This window comes from Carassius auratus, chromosome 25 (genome assembly GCF_003368295.1).
Source record: "Carassius auratus strain Wakin chromosome 25, ASM336829v1, whole genome shotgun sequence".
In the NCBI taxonomy this organism is placed as follows: Eukaryota; Metazoa; Chordata; class Actinopteri; order Cypriniformes; family Cyprinidae; genus Carassius; species Carassius auratus.
Window position 1 is genome coordinate 11,964,235 of NC_039267.1, and position 16,687 is coordinate 11,980,921.

Genomic DNA, 16,687 nt, shown 5'->3' on the forward strand with positions numbered 1-16,687 from the left:
ATTTATTAAGAAAATTCTATGCAGTTGTGCTACATTTTGTTATTAACAGGTAGCTGGAATTTTACTGTTTCCCTCAGTTTCAGTGTGGTTTCCCAACACTGTCATGAGCACACATGCACACAGTGATACAAAACTACACACAAACACGACATGCGACGTATGCTAGTGTACGGATGCAAACCAAACAAAAGCAGATAGAAAATCTACAGACATAAAAGAAATAAGCAGAGGCGTGCAGGATGCCACGAACCGTGTCTTTAGAGTGTCCCATTATGAAGAAACAGGGTGAGGCTAGAGTGTCGCTTTTCATGCACATGGTGAGGTTGGTAGGTACCATTCCTACAGGACAGGAAGTAAAAGACTGAACTTCTGCATTGCAGATTAGAGTTAGAGAAAAAAACAGAGCAGCTGATAGAGAAGAGGAGTTACAGGCTACTAGACGTTTGGTCACTAATTGAGAGTTCACTGAAAGGTTTAATTTATATAGTGAGTGATCAAAGGCTTTTAAGCTTTAAACAGAAAGCTTTCAGCGCCAACAAACCATCAAGACCACCGTATCCCGTTTGAGCTTATGTTTTTCGGTGCACTCCAATAAGGGGAAGTCGTGGCCTACAATCGAAGGGTTGTGGGTTCTAGTCTCGGGCCGGACGGAATTGTGGGTGGGGGGAGTGCATGAACAGCTCTCTCTCCACCTTCAATACCACGACTTAGGTGCCCTTGAGCAAGGCATCGAACCCCCAACTGCTCCCCGGGCGCCGCAGCATAAATGGCTGCCCACTGCTCCGGGTGTGTGCTCACAGTGTGTGTGTGTTCACTGCTCTGTGTGTGTGCATTTCGGATGGGTTAAATGCAGAGCACAAATTCTGAGTATGGGTCACCATACTTGGCTGAATGTCACTTCACTTTCATAAGCACATTTATGAGCGCTCGCTCCATTACTTCAACCCAAATCAGCAGGTTTTTAGTTTCAAAACATGTTTATCAAGTTTATGTTCATCTGAAAAGATGCTAATGGCTGCAAGACCTTAAATTTCTTTTAAACTGAACCACTTTTAAAAGATTAAAATGGTGTTTTTTGGCTTTGTGTGTTGCGGTACCCACCGTATTCTGGCACCTGTCCCGTGCCCCTTTTCAACAGCAGACGCACTCGACGACCGCCAGACTTGATGAGCTCGATGGCACGAGCGTGACTCATGTCTCTCGTACTCTCACCGTTAATTTCAATAATCTGATCTCCAACCTGCGAGCAAGAGGATTTAGGGGAATATTTTACATCAGGATGTGTTATCACCTTGAAGGCTGTCTTTTTTATGATAATTGACAATTAGAATCAAGTACTAAATACAAAGACAATACTTTTCAAACGTTTGCTCACCATGGCTGCATTTATTTGATCAAAAATACAGTAATATTGTGAAATATTATCATAATTCTAAGTAGCTCTTTTCTAATGTATTAGATTTTAAATAGTCATTTATTACTGTGACGCAAAGCTGAATTTCCATCATCATTACTGCAGTCTTCAGTGTCACATGATCCTTCAGAAAAAAAGTTGTGTCGCTTAATATTTCAGCCTTTATTTGAAACTGATTTGTAACATTTTGTCTCTGTTTTAATGTTTAACATGAATGACAGACAACAGGAATATTAATTAGACTGCCGTCACTTTAAGAGCTGCCCGGATTCAGTATACTGTTACACATGTGTTTTCTTTCCCCCGCTGTTTGCTTTCACTTAAAACCTAAATTTTTTAGTTTTTTACACATACAAGTGTGTGTATTTAACCTTTCACAGCCAATAAAGCAGGTAAAATAACTCCCGCTCTCTTGTATTTCAGTGGCTTAAGATCACTTGTTGTATTTTTCACAGGGTGAGACTTTCAAAATAGATTTGAACAGTATGAGTGTTAGACTCTCATTTGTAAAAAGGCTTTTCCATTCCATCCATTCTCTCTCACCCTCATTCTGCCGTTGCGGATCGCAGGTCCATCCTCAGCCAGTCTCAGCACAAACAGGTCCATCTTGTATTCCCGTCCTCCGCGGATACTAAAGCCAAATCCCTTCACACTTTTCTCCAGTTCCACAGTGAAGTAGTCATAGTCCTAGAAAAATACAAAAAAAAGTAAGTGAATCAAAATATTGAAGTGTGGCACGCTGCTTTTCAAGACTTTTATTTAGCTTTTATCTTCAATTTAAATTTACTATTACTATTTAATATTAATTTATATTCACGTACTTAACACCAAATAACACAAAAACTATGTTGATGTGATCAAATTGCATTTTAATATTATTTATTTATTTACTTTTTTTTTTCTAATTCAGTGTACAGAATATACAAATGCTCTATATTTTATATACAAAAACTAATTGTGGTAAAACAGGTGATTTCACTTTCACAGCACTTCTAATGGAGATTTTATTCATTTTCCAGCCACATCATACTGTAATTGTTTCATATTCTGAATGTCAAGTAATATTTTGGTGTAATAAAATGTGCAGTTAGACCTGTGGTCTGTAATCGGCAATGGAGTGCTGTCTGTAGTCTATGAGAGCAGGTGGGTGTCTGTACTCAATGGTGGGCGGCTGTCTGTAGTCTGCTACAGGAGGATGTCTGTAGTCCACCGGAGGCTGTCTGTAGTCTGTATATGCAGTTTGGCAGATGTCTGGTTTAACATCCTGCCTGGCTTTTACCTCCGACCTGTAGGCATCAACAAGGTCAAATTAAGCAAGTTTAAACCACCTAAACTCTCTGTGAATGTTGGTTTAAATACTATTACATCCAATGCACAATAAAAACAATACATGTTTAATGTCTTACAGTGACTTTTTCCCCTCTCTAAACATGTGACCAGGGGGTCACAAAATGCAAAGAACAATCTTGACTCAGTTTTTAACTCAAAATTTAAAAGGAAAAATCTGAAATTATATTTGACAATTCACTTTAGTATTTTAATTTAAAATAATTGTAATTAATAAAAAATACTTGATTCATTTATATTTCACAGAAAACTTGTTTTTTGTTGTATCAGTGAAAAAGGACTTGCCTTGGCATTAATGACAATTAAGCAAGATTTCTCAGAAAAAAAGAAAAAGTCATAACCGACAAAAAACAAAATTAGATTATTTGAATTGTAAACTATATATAACTCATGACAGTATACTTATTTATTTATTTTTTGTCAATGTATTGCATTAATTGTTATTGCAATACAAGATAATTTTCAGTACAGCTAATATTTTCAAAAATACAAAAAATTAAATACAGAAATGATTATTTTGGGTAAAATGTGCTTAATGGTGAAAACAAAAATAATGCTTACTGCATAAAATGCAATATGACTATAAAGTGCTTAATTTTAATAAAAATGTCATGCAAAAACGACATATAGATAGAACACTTTTTCCTAAATTTGACCCTCTAACTTTAGCACTTACTATTGTAATTCTATTCTTAAAAAAGAAAAAAAAACTAACTACCTTTCTAATATTTTTGTATTCTATTTTCTTTTCATTTATTATACAATTATAAAAAAGACCTCTAACACTAGCTTGCTCTATTCTTTTTCTATACTATTCTATCTGTTTTCTTTTTATTTATTCTATTATTTAAAAGCCCCTGCTACGTGTACTGCCTTTAAGCTAACTGAGATTGTTATAGCACTTATATATCATTGCTCTTTTTGTTGTTTTTGATTGCTTCCACTGTCTGCTAAATGACTAAATGTGACAGACAGACTGACTGATTGATTGAGTACCTGGTGTCATGAAGGTACAGCTGTGGTGGGACTGGCACTGATCCGATGGTGGTGGGCTGAGCTCCTGGTATGCCCGGATCCACAACAGAAGCAGCCTGAGTCACCGCTGAGCCTGACTGCATGGCCTCCAGGCTGCTTTGAGTCACTGGTGGGGTGCTGTGTGGAGCTCCAGGGCCCGGCTCCATCAGCAGGGGGCTGGACTGCGTGGTGGCCGGGCTGGGGTGGGGGGCTGGTGGGCTGGGATGAGCCATGCTCGGGCTCTGCTGGGCTGCTGGGCTGGACTGAGTATGAGGGCTGTGCTTCTGGGCCACCATGGGACTCTGCTTCTCTGATGTAGGGGCCGAATGAGCACCGTTTACGTCTAGGACAAAAAAAAAAACGGGTGTGTTTACAAAGGAAGAAGACAGAAATCTTTCTTTGTTGCAACATATTCTGATCCTACCTTCTTCAGGGATGATGTGCAAGGTGACAGTGAGTCCAGCGTCCTTGATCAGCTTGACAATGTCAGCGTGAGGCATGTTAATGATAGACTGACAGTTGACAGCCATAATACGATCACCAACTTTCAGCTTCCCACTGCGATCAGCCGGACTGCCCTCGATGATGCGGCCGATCTTATGTGGCACAGCTACAAAACACATGAATGGACCTACTGTCAGAATTTAATCTCAAATATTATAGTCATATTGTAGTAAAAAAAAAAAAAAAAAACAGACCAGAGCTTCAGATGAACAGCTGTGTGAAAGGATGACTTACTTATAGTGTTTGTGGTCTCTGGACGGTTGAGGGAGCTGATGATGACAAAGCCAAAGCCTTCGCTTTCCTTACGATGGATAACTACATCAGTGGTGGGGGGCAAGTTGACCGGGCACACTGCATGACCCCGGGGAGAACTGTTCTGATTGGCCGCTGCGCTGTTTTCCTCACAAGGCTGGCCTGCAGATGGCAGCAGACACAATCTCAGTCAATGCAAACACAGAACCACAGCAGTTCGACTCCAGAGATCATTGCCACCAATTACTCTGCTTTTACTTCCTGATAATGTGAATTTCAGGCATATGACATAACAGTCAGAAAAATCTTGAATTTGAGGTTTTATGAACCCTGACAGTGCAGTAAATGACTAGTGTTGAGGATCAGATTGTTGTCACCGGAAGGTTTTCTCTCTCCCTGCTGCTGCAGAACTCTCCTCTGGACGGTCAGGGTGACCTGTCCATTTCGTGCCGCCGCGTGCATGAGGTCGATGACGTAGCGGTGTGGTCTCCCCGCCACGGGCATCCTGTCAACCGAGACCAGCTCATCTCCCGGACGCAGTCTGCCGTCGCGCTCCGCAGGGCTGTTCTCTATGATTGCTCCGATCACAATCTGTGAAGAGAAATCAGTCATCATGTTAATGTGAACCGACATGCAGAGTCTCATAATAATATTGTCACCGGTTTTACATGTTCTTGACTGGCTGATGGGATTATACATATCTGGCCTGACAGAAAGTTGCTCAACTGCTGGTATTCATTAAAAATGTTTTAATGAAATTACCAAAGACAATTAGCTAAAAGATGACTGTAAATAAGTGTCATCTGATAGTCTATTTGATATACTGTATAAAGTAGCATGGTATGGGTCTGGGTCAAGGTTAGTGTTATTGTTATCCATAACTTAGAAAATAAGCAGTAAAAAATGGTTAACCTAAACACAAATAAAAATGAAATGAAGTGCAAAAATAAATAAATAAATGTTCTAAAATACAAGCAAAAAGTATTTTATCTGGAATTGTACATATTTTAATTATTGCTCAACCCTAACTTCAGACCAGCAAGGTATTCTGTCAAATAAATAAATAAAATGATTTAATATATAATAAATAAATATACAACAACAGCAATTTGTTATCTCAATGTGTGTCTCATTGAAGGCAGATGGAACAATCTGTGATGGAATGAAAGGGATGAAACTGAAACTGAAATAAAACTAAAATGCAAATAAAAACAATAATTAAAAAAAAACAGAATAAACTATTTAAATGGGTCATTATAATAAAAAAAGACAGTATGAGTAATTTACATTTTATTTAAATGTATCACAATATAGTTAATATATATAATTTGTATATATATATATATATACACACTTTTTTATATTTACTGGAGTAATGATGCTGAAAACGTAGCTTTGCATCACAGGAATAAATTACATTATAAAATGTATTAAATTAAAAACGGTTGTTTTAAATTCTAATACTGTTGGTCAGTATTACTTTTCACTGTGTTTGGATCAAATAAAGGCAGCTTCATAAGAAACTTATTTCAAAAACATAAAAAAATCTTACTTCAAAACTATAATAACCACTACACTCATATACCATATTAACATGGTACATGCCCAAAACAAACAAAAAAAAAACATGGTAATGTTAATGTTGTACAAGTAGCTGAAGTTAGCAGGAAATGTTTTTTTTTTTTTTTAGGTATGTTTCCATCTGCTGCTCATGGAGCTGTACAGATATGATCCAGTATCTGTTTATCCTGCCCCATACGAGCCTTGTCACGGGCCTCCGGACTCACAGCCTGCACCGCCTCGTCTCCACCCAGGATCCTAAAGCCGAAGCCGGTCTTCTCACGCAGCAGGTGCACTTCCACTTCCTGATACTCCACACCTGGGGAACAAGATGCACAGTTTAGACACAGTTTTCACACACACCAAGCTCATGAGTGATTTAAATCATGCTGCTTCCTTGGTTAGCGGTATTTAACCACCTAACAACCACACAGCCACACATTAAAATCCACTCGAAGAACCTATGAAATGGAAGAGTGATCATGTTTGACATGAGAGCGAAGAGCAGAACTTCTTCGAACCGTTCCTAAACCTGAAGGATCAGAGAAGGCCACACGTTATGTAGGTCACCTCACCAAATGGAGTGCTGAACCTTCGGATGTAGTGGAGAATAAGAGAACAGTGGTAGACGGAGAGCTAAATATAGAGCGCTCAAGTCACATGGGTTCCATAAATTAGCTAATGAAATGTGACTAATAGCATATGTGCTCTGTGACATCAAGAAAGGGAAAACAGAACATTCCTCTACTTGCCTGTAGAGTCTGTCAGCGTCCGAGGAGGAACCGGCTCTGTGTGAATGAGAAACGAGAGCTTCAAACAATGAAATTATAAAAAAAACAACTTTGTACTGTCAACTGGCTTTATGCTTTATTTAGGCCCATTACAAGAAGCCTGTCAAGAAGTTTAGAGGCACATATTTCACCTCAAATTAAAATTAATTAACAATGAAATACATTTTTATTGGATTGTAGAAAATGGCTTATTTTTTTTCTGGTTGTGACATTATTTTTATGAAATATGCTTTCCAATTGGCATTCATTTAATTTGAATAAAATATATATTTAAGCCGTTTTACAATAAATGTATTTACTTTTTATTTATTTCCGTGACTTTTCCATGACCAGTCTAGTTGTTGGTAAAATACACTTTGTGAAACTCGCTTTGTGAAACTGTTCTGAAATTTTCTTTGGTGACTTAGGCTTGTGAGCAAATGTAATTTACACTACAGCACTTTCCAGCTGAGGGAATTTAAAAAAGTATACTTATTATTTAACTCCTAATATTAATAATGATTTAAGATTATTAATTTCATCAGTTGCATCATAAGCTGCGTTTCATTTCTGAATTGTGTGAACCAATGATTCAATGGCCTGTTCATAAAGAGAGCCATTTACTTGATTCTTGAATGAATCAGCAGTTTGAACGAATCGAATGAAGGAATGACTCAAAGACATGTACCGCCTCCTGCTGGCAATTTTAGTTTCTTATGTAGAGTATCACTTCACTAAATAATAATAATATTAAAGTGATAGTTCACCCATAAAAGAAAGATTCTGTCAACTTTTACTCACCCTCATGTCGTTTCAAACCTGTATCACTTGCTTTCTTTTATGGAACATAAAGGAAAATAATGAAGAATGTTGGTAAGCAGAAGAAAAAGAATGTTGGTAGCCAAGCTAATTTGGTTACCAATGACTTTCACTGTATGAACAAAAAAACTGAGATCTTTCTCAAATAATCTTCTTTTATGCTCCATAGTTTGTTATTATATCATTGTAGCCTATGTTTATGTGTAAAAAATAAATGTTGAATCAAAACATGGTCAGGTCAAAGTTTTTTTTTAATCAGTTTTACTGGTAGTCCACTGTATGAAGAATCTTTGGGTATAATATGTCACAGTTCACTTTACTTTGCTTTCCTCACTTACATTTTTGGTTTGACTGCACATATACACACACATAAATCTAAGGTGAAATACTTGAAATATTATATAAAGTCATTTACAAACAACTAGAAAGCGACCAAAATCTCTGACTTACGTCTGCTTTCATAAATGGCACGTGACTTCTCATAGAGGTCGTAGGGGTCTGGCTTTCCCAGGTAAAAGGGCTCTGTGTCCGGAAAAGAGGAGCGATGGAGCGTCTGGCCGGGATGAGGGGCACCGTGGGGGAGCAAAGCAGCCGACAAGCTGGTCTGGGGGCTTCCTTGAGTGTCCCACTGTATGGACAACACAGATATGGACTGGTTTGAGTGGATAATATACATACATGCAGCAAAAAGAAGTGCAAATCTCTCATGTACATCTTTTAAAAGTTCAAGAAGAGAGCATTGGGCGTATCATAAAGGTGACCCCTGTCATTACTCCTGTCCTCTTTCTGTGAGAAGAGAGTTTAGCAGTCCAATCGCTCTCTAGAGGTTCAGTGGGGGAGATGAATTAAGCCCTAAGTGAGGGCCTGAAGTGTGAAGCGAAGTATCTGCGCCCCGGGGGCTAATAGATCCTATTTCCTGTGAGCTGTTCATTTCACCTGCAGCTCTCTCCGCTTAACCTGCCAATTCCATTACCAGCCCTGAATCCAGCAGAAACCGGACGGCTTCCTGAAAATGATGATCTTACACCGGGATGAAAGTGAATCCGCATGAAATTAGATATCATTCTAGAAATACCTAAATGTGTTAAATGAAATGTTGCATTAATTTACTACAAGGCTCCGGAGAAACTTAACCTGGGATGTGTAGTCCATTTAGTTTCGCAAACACCATTTGTGGATCTGCAATGCAATTAAAACATGTAAAACCAGGGAAGATTAAACACAGCCTGGGATATTCTGCTCAAATAAATCAAATTAATTATAAAAAATTATATAGATTTTTGTATCAACCAGGGTTATTATAGTTTAACTAAAATAACAGCTAATAGCTAAACTACAAATGAAACTAAATAAAATAAAAAAATAATAAAATAAATGTTAACTGAAATAAAATAAAATATCAAAAGACTTTTTATTTTTGCTGTTTGCAAAGGCAATTTTTTTTTTTTTTTATTTAATGTACTAAAACAGAAAGAAGTTAGGGTTAGATATATATATATATATATATATACCATAAAAAGCATAAACTATAAAAAAAATCTATTTGCAGTTTATTAGATTAATTAATCACCATATTATGTAATTAATCAGATTATACAAATTTTAACTGACTTTTAAATGACTTTAATAGACTAAATATACAAAAAAATCTAAATACTGAGAAAATCACCTTTAAATATGTCCAAATTTATTTCTTAGCAATGCATAATACTCATCAAAAATTAAGTTTTGATATATTTACAGTAGTAAATTCACAAAATATGTTAATGGAACATGATCTTTACTTAATATCCTAATGATTTTTGGCATAAAAGAAAAATCGATAATTTTAACCTGTACAATTTATTTTTGGCTATTGCTAATAATATGCCACAGCGACTTAAGACTTTAAAGCAATTTTTTTCATTTTAATTTAGTTGAACTTAATGAACTAAATTCAACTGAAAAAAAAGTAAAACACTATGCAGACACATATACTACAAAACACAAAAAATACTCAAAATTACAAAGACAAAATTACTAAAGAAATTTAAACTGATTCAAACTTTTAATAAAAATGGTAAAATGTCAATATAATGAAATAACACTATTTGAAATATTATAGATATTATAATGGATAAATGTTATGGATAATAACCTTTACTTGCCCTAATTTTCATATGAAATGTGAAAGTGGTATCTTTTGTAAAACACATAAGTCAGTGAAAAAACAAATCCCACAGATTTGGAGTGACATGAGGGTGAGTAAATAATGACAGATTTTTCATTTTTTGAGTGAACCCGCTCTTTAATATTTAAAACTTCAAATGAATCCATTTTCAGAAACGAGGAGTTTTGTTTTTAAGTCGGCCAGAGTTATAAATCACACGGCAGCATGATTGAGTCTGCGGGTCTCAGGGAGCGAGGAGGAGGAATCTCAATTGAGTATCACCTGCATAATCTTGGCTTGGAATAATTTCTCTTCATGATAAACACATTCAATCGTGCTCCACCTTCACAAACACACATATTAAAGAGCCACACTCTGCTGGCAGTTAAAGCGTTTTGTTTGCTAATGCAGCAGCACAAGAGGCATACTGATTAAGCATGCCACCCATGGCCACTGCGTTAATGCATCTGTCACCCGGGACATTTCCATGTCGGGTTTCATCAGAGTGTTATCCAGACCGGTGCGCCGCAGAACACGTGCTGAGACTGAGAACTATTGGCTGCGGATCGTCTTCAACAGCGATCGGAGACTGATGCTGCAATTATTCTGAGCTGCTAAAATATATTGTTGTCAAACCATTAATCACATCCAAAATAAAACTTTTTGTTCACATAGTATATGTGTGTGTACTGTGTATATTTATGATGTATGTATTTTACGATTATATCTTAAATAATAAATTATATTAGTATAAATCCACATGTAAATATTTCAAAAATATATGCTGTACGTGTGTGTATTTATATATACATAATAAACATACATAGATCACACAGATATATTATGTAAATAAAAACTTTTATTTTGGATGCGACTAATCGCGATTAATCGTTTGACGGCACTACTAAAAAATAATGTTTAATTCGAATAATTCATTCATGAATCAGACCAGTGTTTGATTTACTACAAGAAACCGAATAAGAGTCATTTGTTCGGAAACTGGACAACTCTGGATCTGCGGCATGTGTTTGATTTATTAAAAATAGTTTTTAAAATGGTCTTCTTTTATATTACCTACTTACTTCCCACTGACAGCAGGTGTCAAGGTCAGTTTAAGAACATGCAAGAAGAAAATATTTCAAATAATTTACCTGTTTTGCGGGATCCCAGGGTGTGTAGAGGCCTGGCAGAGAAAGAAAGAGAGAATGATTCATATCATTAAGGACTAAAAATTCATAATTGTCACATAATATTCATCCATTTTTCTCTTCACTTTGTTGTCCTGTAGGAGGTGAGGAAGGTTTATTGCATTTATTTGCAAGGTAATTACATCATTAGCTTTGAGCAGATGTTAAACCCATCTTAAATAAAAAGACTAAAATTAAAACTGCCAAACAGTATTTAGTATCGGAAAGGAAATGTGAGACACTAAACTAGATTTCTGACTTCCTGTCAGTTCTGAACGATTCTGAAATAAAAATGGACAGAAATGTTTTTAGCATACGTGTTGAATCTATATCACTTTACATCACTCAGCATCACTGGCCAAATTCATATCAGACAAATATCTGTAGTACAATGTCTGACTATAAGTATTAGGATAATCCGAAAAGAAGGAAGAACATTTAGGATTATGATCACTTACAAGAAAATGAAATGGAAATTAGTATTTTTACCATTATTATAATAGTATATTTCAAATAGTTGTATCTCGGCAAAACATTGTCTGATCCTAATAAACCATACATCAATGGAAAACGTATTAATTCAGCTTTAAGATGATGTATAAATCTCAATTTCAAAAAATTGACACTTAAGACTGGTTTTGTTGTCCATGGACACATATTATGTACAGTACTGCAATAACAAGTTTCTTCATTAGTGGTTCTGTCATAATAAAAATGAGTGATATTTTCTGGTTCTAGTAAATACATCAGAAAACTCATTAGAGACTCCACTGACATGCTGTTTTCTTGTTTTATTAAAAAAAGTGCCAATGGGGTAAGAATAACTGATATAGTATCATTTGTTTATATTAATAATATTGTATAAGGGTCCCAAATTACATCTTAATCAACGATAAAAAAAAGAAAACGAAAATATCTTACTGACTACATTATTAACACTAACAGAAATCCATTTTAATGGTCAGACTGGATAAAAATGACTGTATTGTTACAACCACACATTTCACTTTTTACAATATGCAAAGAATACTGTTTTATTCTGAGTTCCCTATATAATAAAATGCATGATATGTATTTGTGATATGACCGTCTGTGATATGAAGAAGGTTGTTTAAGATTCATCTGCAGTGTGATTAAACCATGGCCAGAGGTGCTATGAGAATAATGAGTTACGACTTTTCATTTCTGCACAGCTGATATTGTGAGTCTTTGTGCTTCTCTGTGCATGAAAATGTGCATGCATGTGTACGTCTGGATATGTGTATGTGAGCAATTTTCTGCCTGCTTAAGCTAACAGGATTACATCAAACGCTATATGACCAGGACACGACTTGGCAGCGAAGGACTAAACAAAGCCTCGGGCAAACGTGCACAGTCGTGCCACTCCACAAGTCTTCCTCCTCCTCTGATGCATCACAAAAGATGCCATATGGACAAGAAAAAGCAGAAAACTTTGATCTAGCTTGTGTTCAAGGCTTCAAGGATTTGTTCTCTTATTTCTTGATTGCAGCATTCGTACGTACACACTGAAACAACCTTGAAAAAGTTCAAACTTCAAAGTTCTCTCAGTGGCCTCATGCATCCTTGGGTTTCATTCATGTCATGCGTCTCTCTCAGGTGAAGTCTGAAAGGTGAGTCAGATGAAATCACGAGGGATTCGGGGTGACTGTCAGCTCTGAGTTCTCCGAGACCCAGATGGAATAGAGCCAAGAGGATGTAAGAGAGCTGTCTGCACTGCTGAAATGCCACGGCCCTGATGATATTTCCATCAGTACAGGGAGTCAGAGGAGTATAGTTATCACCTCACACCTGCCTGTCCAGTCCTACCTGAGATGTCAATAATCCTCATAAAAGAAGTGCAGAGAGGAAGACGGACAGTGGATCTGTGCTCTGCTGCTGCACTAATAAGGTAGAGAAATGGGAAGCGTAAGGACAATTCTGGTACCTTAATGATTCTTTTAGTACTCTGGGCAAATTTGGAGATAAGAAATACATTTCTTATTGCATTTACCTCCCTCGGCAGTCTGTTGCCAAATGAGATAATTTCTGATTCCAACAGAAATAAATGTAGTGAAACTATTGCAAAAGTTGCATTTATGCACTTGGGTGCAAATGCAATCCAATAACTTAAGTCTTAAGTAGGTCTGGGTGATATACTGAATATTTGCAATATATATATATATATATATATATACACACTATGATTTTGCTGTCAGAATTACATTTATAATGTATACTGTGTGTGTGTGTGTGTGTGTGCGCGTATGATATATATATATATATATATAGTAATGGTGCAGATTACTACATAACACAACATAACCAGATTAAATAAATATAATTTAATTTGTTTATTTCAGGTTTAATGATTTTATCAATTTTTTTTATTTCTGTTTTAAGTTCTAATTTTCATGTAGATTTTTTGTAGATTTTTAGCTAATTCCTTATAAGCTTTATTTCAATTAACTTAAAAATAATTTTAATAGTATTAGTTCATAACAACAACAACAGAAATTTTAGTCAAGTAATACCTTTAAAAACATATGATATGTATGATATTTAAGAAATACCAAGATACATACTGAATGACAAACTATTGAGTTTATATATATATATTCATTGATTGATTCAGAAATTATTCATTTTTATTATTTGAAAAAAATACTTCTTCTTAAATATATAACTGGCTCTGGTTTCACTGCAAGTTTGTGCAGACAGCGCAAAAGAAAGACTGTCTATGAATTCAGAATTCTCACCTTGTTCTGCTGTGAAATTATGCTTGTCTTGACATTTACTTGCCCATTCATCCCGCTGCTTTAAATAGATATGTTCATGTAAATTTATGTAAATTATGATAATATAAACTCTTCACGTCATCAAGAATAAATGACATCTCCTCAATCTGCATCTATTTCAGAGTACTCCCTCAGTGATAACTGCTGGGAATCAACACTCTGATTGGCCTGTTCGGCGAACGCCCCGCCCACCCCTCTAACCACTCTGCGTTCTGATTCGTCTGCCTGTTTATCCACAGCTCAGTGTGGGAGTTGTGCTTTAATTAGAGAACTGGGGAAAAGAGCTGTGAACGTGGCCGGCTCTGACCAGGCTCTTGGCAGAACGCCGTTAGGAAGCTGAATGGTCTCGCACTTAGCCAGTGAGTCACACGGGATGTCTCTCGCTCCCTTACAAGAGGCCTCGGAGTGGTTACTGAGAGGTCCTTTTAAGACCATAGCCTTCGATGTAGTCATGAAACACTCAGAGGAGGTGAGAACAGAACAGCATAATTGGCAGGAAGCATGGACGTAATTACTTGATTGATAGTGGTTTAGTGAAACAAGAACACATATCAGGTTTACTGTACACATGAAGAGACTGTACCCTTCTTCAAGATAGTTTCTATTAACTGCCTCATTCATTTTCATTCTAAGAATATCCTAATTAAGAAGGGTGATAAAATATTACGCTCTGCATGGACATTTTAATAAAAGTAAGCACTCTGATAAGTGGACTTGCATAGAATTAGTAGATTAGCTTGGCTCCAGTCTGAATATGCTAATAACTGTCCCCAGCTCTTGCCAAGAGATGATACAGTGTGCAATCTTGCGAAGGCTTTGCTAAAATTGCCCAAAAACAGCTCATCAGCTTCAATTATTCTGAAAGAAAACAGCTGAGAGTTTGAGAAATTGAGATGTACTGATTAGTTTGGGAGGCGAAACACACCTAGAAGTCTATAATAGGAATGTTTCTCTCCTCTTATTTCAAAATCTTGCTGAATCAAAGTTTAAGGCAAGTTCAGAATGCTTAGAAAAGACTAAAAACTGTAGCACTGAAGCGTACAAAGTTACTTTCAACATTTCAATCAAAACTTTAAAGGTAAAGTTCACTCAAAAATGATATTCTGCGATCTTTAAATAATTATCATCAGTGTTTATGGCAAACTTGAGGAAAATTAACTAATTTCACAGTATTGGGTAACATCCACATTTAACCACAATAATTTTGTAAAAAAATAAATGAAAACAGACTTAAATTTTGGTTTGTTTCTAACACAAAGCTGTCATGGTTTTTAAAATCTTGGAACATGCAGGATTTTGAGCTTTGGGCAGCTCTTGGTCACTATATGCGATAGTTGTATTGAAAAAGTGCAGTGTATGCATTTCCTCAAAAAAAAAAACACAAAAAAGACAAATAGGCTGAGTAGATACTAACAGAAATTCCCATTTTCAGTGAACACTGTGCTTTGCCTAGGTCTGATGGAGATTTCAGGAAACCTTCAGCACCTTTCTGACGAACTTGGTTTTAAAAATGAAGGGTGGAAATGTGCGCACCTGCAGCTGCTCCTCTCTGAATGACAAGCGTAGCCTCTGTTCCCACTGGACAGTCCTTGAGCAGCTGCACCACCTGTGTGTGGTTGAGTCCCTGGAGACCCTTCTGATTAATCTCCACCATCAAATCTCCTTCACATAACCCCGGACAACCCTGCGGCTCCAGAACCTGATCCAAAAATATAGAAACAATTATGACTCATATCGTGCTTGATAAATATAAATATATAAAACTACAGAGCCCCGCACATGTACACGATTTATAAATTGAGAGAACAAATGAGTCAATTGTGCACACGATTTAGCAAATCAAGGGAACAAAATAGTAATAATGTGCAAATTTTTGTACTTCAAGGGAACGAATTAGTAAATTGTGCGCACGTTCTAGGACATCGAGGGAATGAATTAGTAAATCGTGCAAACGTTTTAGGACATCGAGGGAACGAATTATTAAATCGTGCGCACGTTTTAGGACATCGAGGGAACAATTTAGTAAATCGTGCGCACGTTTTAGGACATCGAGGGAACGAATTAGTAAATCGTGCGCACGTTTTAGGACATCGAGGGAACGAATTAGTAAATCGTGCGCACGCTTTAGGACATCAAGGGAACGAATTAGTAAATCGTGCGCACGCTTTAGGACATCGAGGGAACGAATTAGTAAATCGTGCGCACGCTTTAGGACATCAAGGGAACGAATTAGTAAATCGTGCGCACGTTTTAGGACATCGAGGGAACGAATTAGTAAATCGTGCGCACGTTTTAGGACATCGAGGAAACGAATTAGTAAATCGTGCGCACGTTTTAGGACATCGAGGAAACAAATTAGTAAATCATGCGCACGTTTTAGGACATCAAGAGAACAAATAAGTAAATTGTGCGCACGCTTTAGGACATCAAGGGAACAAATTAGTAAATCGTGCGCACGCTTTAGGACATCGAGGGAACGAATTAGTAAATCGTGCGCACGTTTTAGGACATCGAGGAAACGAATTAGTAAATCGTGCGCACGCTTTAGGACATCGAGGAAACGAATTAGTAAATCGTGCGCACGTTTTAGGACATCGAGGGAACGAATTAGTAAATCGTGCGCACGTTTTAGGACATCGAGGAAACGAATTAGTAAATCGTGCGCACGTTTTAGGACATCGAGGAAACGAATTAGTAAATCGTGCGCACGCTTTAGGACATCGAGGAAACGAATTAGTAAATCGTGCGCACGCTTTAGGACATCGAGGGAACAAATTAGTAAATCGTGCGCACGCTTTAGGACATCGAGGGAACGAATTAGTAAATCGGCAGCACATTTTAGGACATCGAGGGAACGAATTAGTAAATCGTGCGCA

At 36.8% G+C, this 16,687-nt stretch overlaps 1 protein-coding gene across 9 annotated transcripts in view; it reads right to left on the minus strand.

The window, feature by feature from the left end:
* The window catches only part of magi2b (membrane associated guanylate kinase, WW and PDZ domain containing 2b), an 81,580-nt gene that overhangs the window by 4,976 nt on the left and 59,917 nt on the right, over positions 1 to 16,687 (minus strand). For 4 of the 9 annotated variants that reach the window (XM_026202646.1, XM_026202640.1, XM_026202647.1 and 1 more), the window contains 13 exons: positions 15,345 to 15,510; positions 10,981 to 11,012; positions 8,131 to 8,308; positions 6,844 to 6,879; positions 6,295 to 6,410; positions 4,909 to 5,122; positions 4,514 to 4,693; positions 4,200 to 4,385; positions 3,758 to 4,118; positions 2,508 to 2,700; positions 1,958 to 2,101; positions 1,102 to 1,240; positions 251 to 339 (listed from right to left, as the gene is read on the minus strand). In XM_026202646.1, coding sequence (XP_026058431.1) covers positions 251 to 339; positions 1,102 to 1,240; positions 1,958 to 2,101; positions 2,508 to 2,700; positions 3,758 to 4,118; positions 4,200 to 4,385; positions 4,514 to 4,693; positions 4,909 to 5,122; positions 6,295 to 6,410; positions 6,844 to 6,879; positions 8,131 to 8,308; positions 10,981 to 11,012; positions 15,345 to 15,510 — 2,034 coding nt within the window. The remainder of the gene's footprint in view (positions 1 to 250; positions 340 to 1,101; positions 1,241 to 1,957; positions 2,102 to 2,507; positions 2,701 to 3,757; positions 4,119 to 4,199; positions 4,386 to 4,513; positions 4,694 to 4,908; positions 5,123 to 6,294; positions 6,411 to 6,843; positions 6,880 to 8,130; positions 8,309 to 10,980; positions 11,013 to 15,344; positions 15,511 to 16,687) is intronic. The other 5 variants (XM_026202645.1, XM_026202644.1, XM_026202641.1 and 2 more) reach the window with 4 other exon arrangements.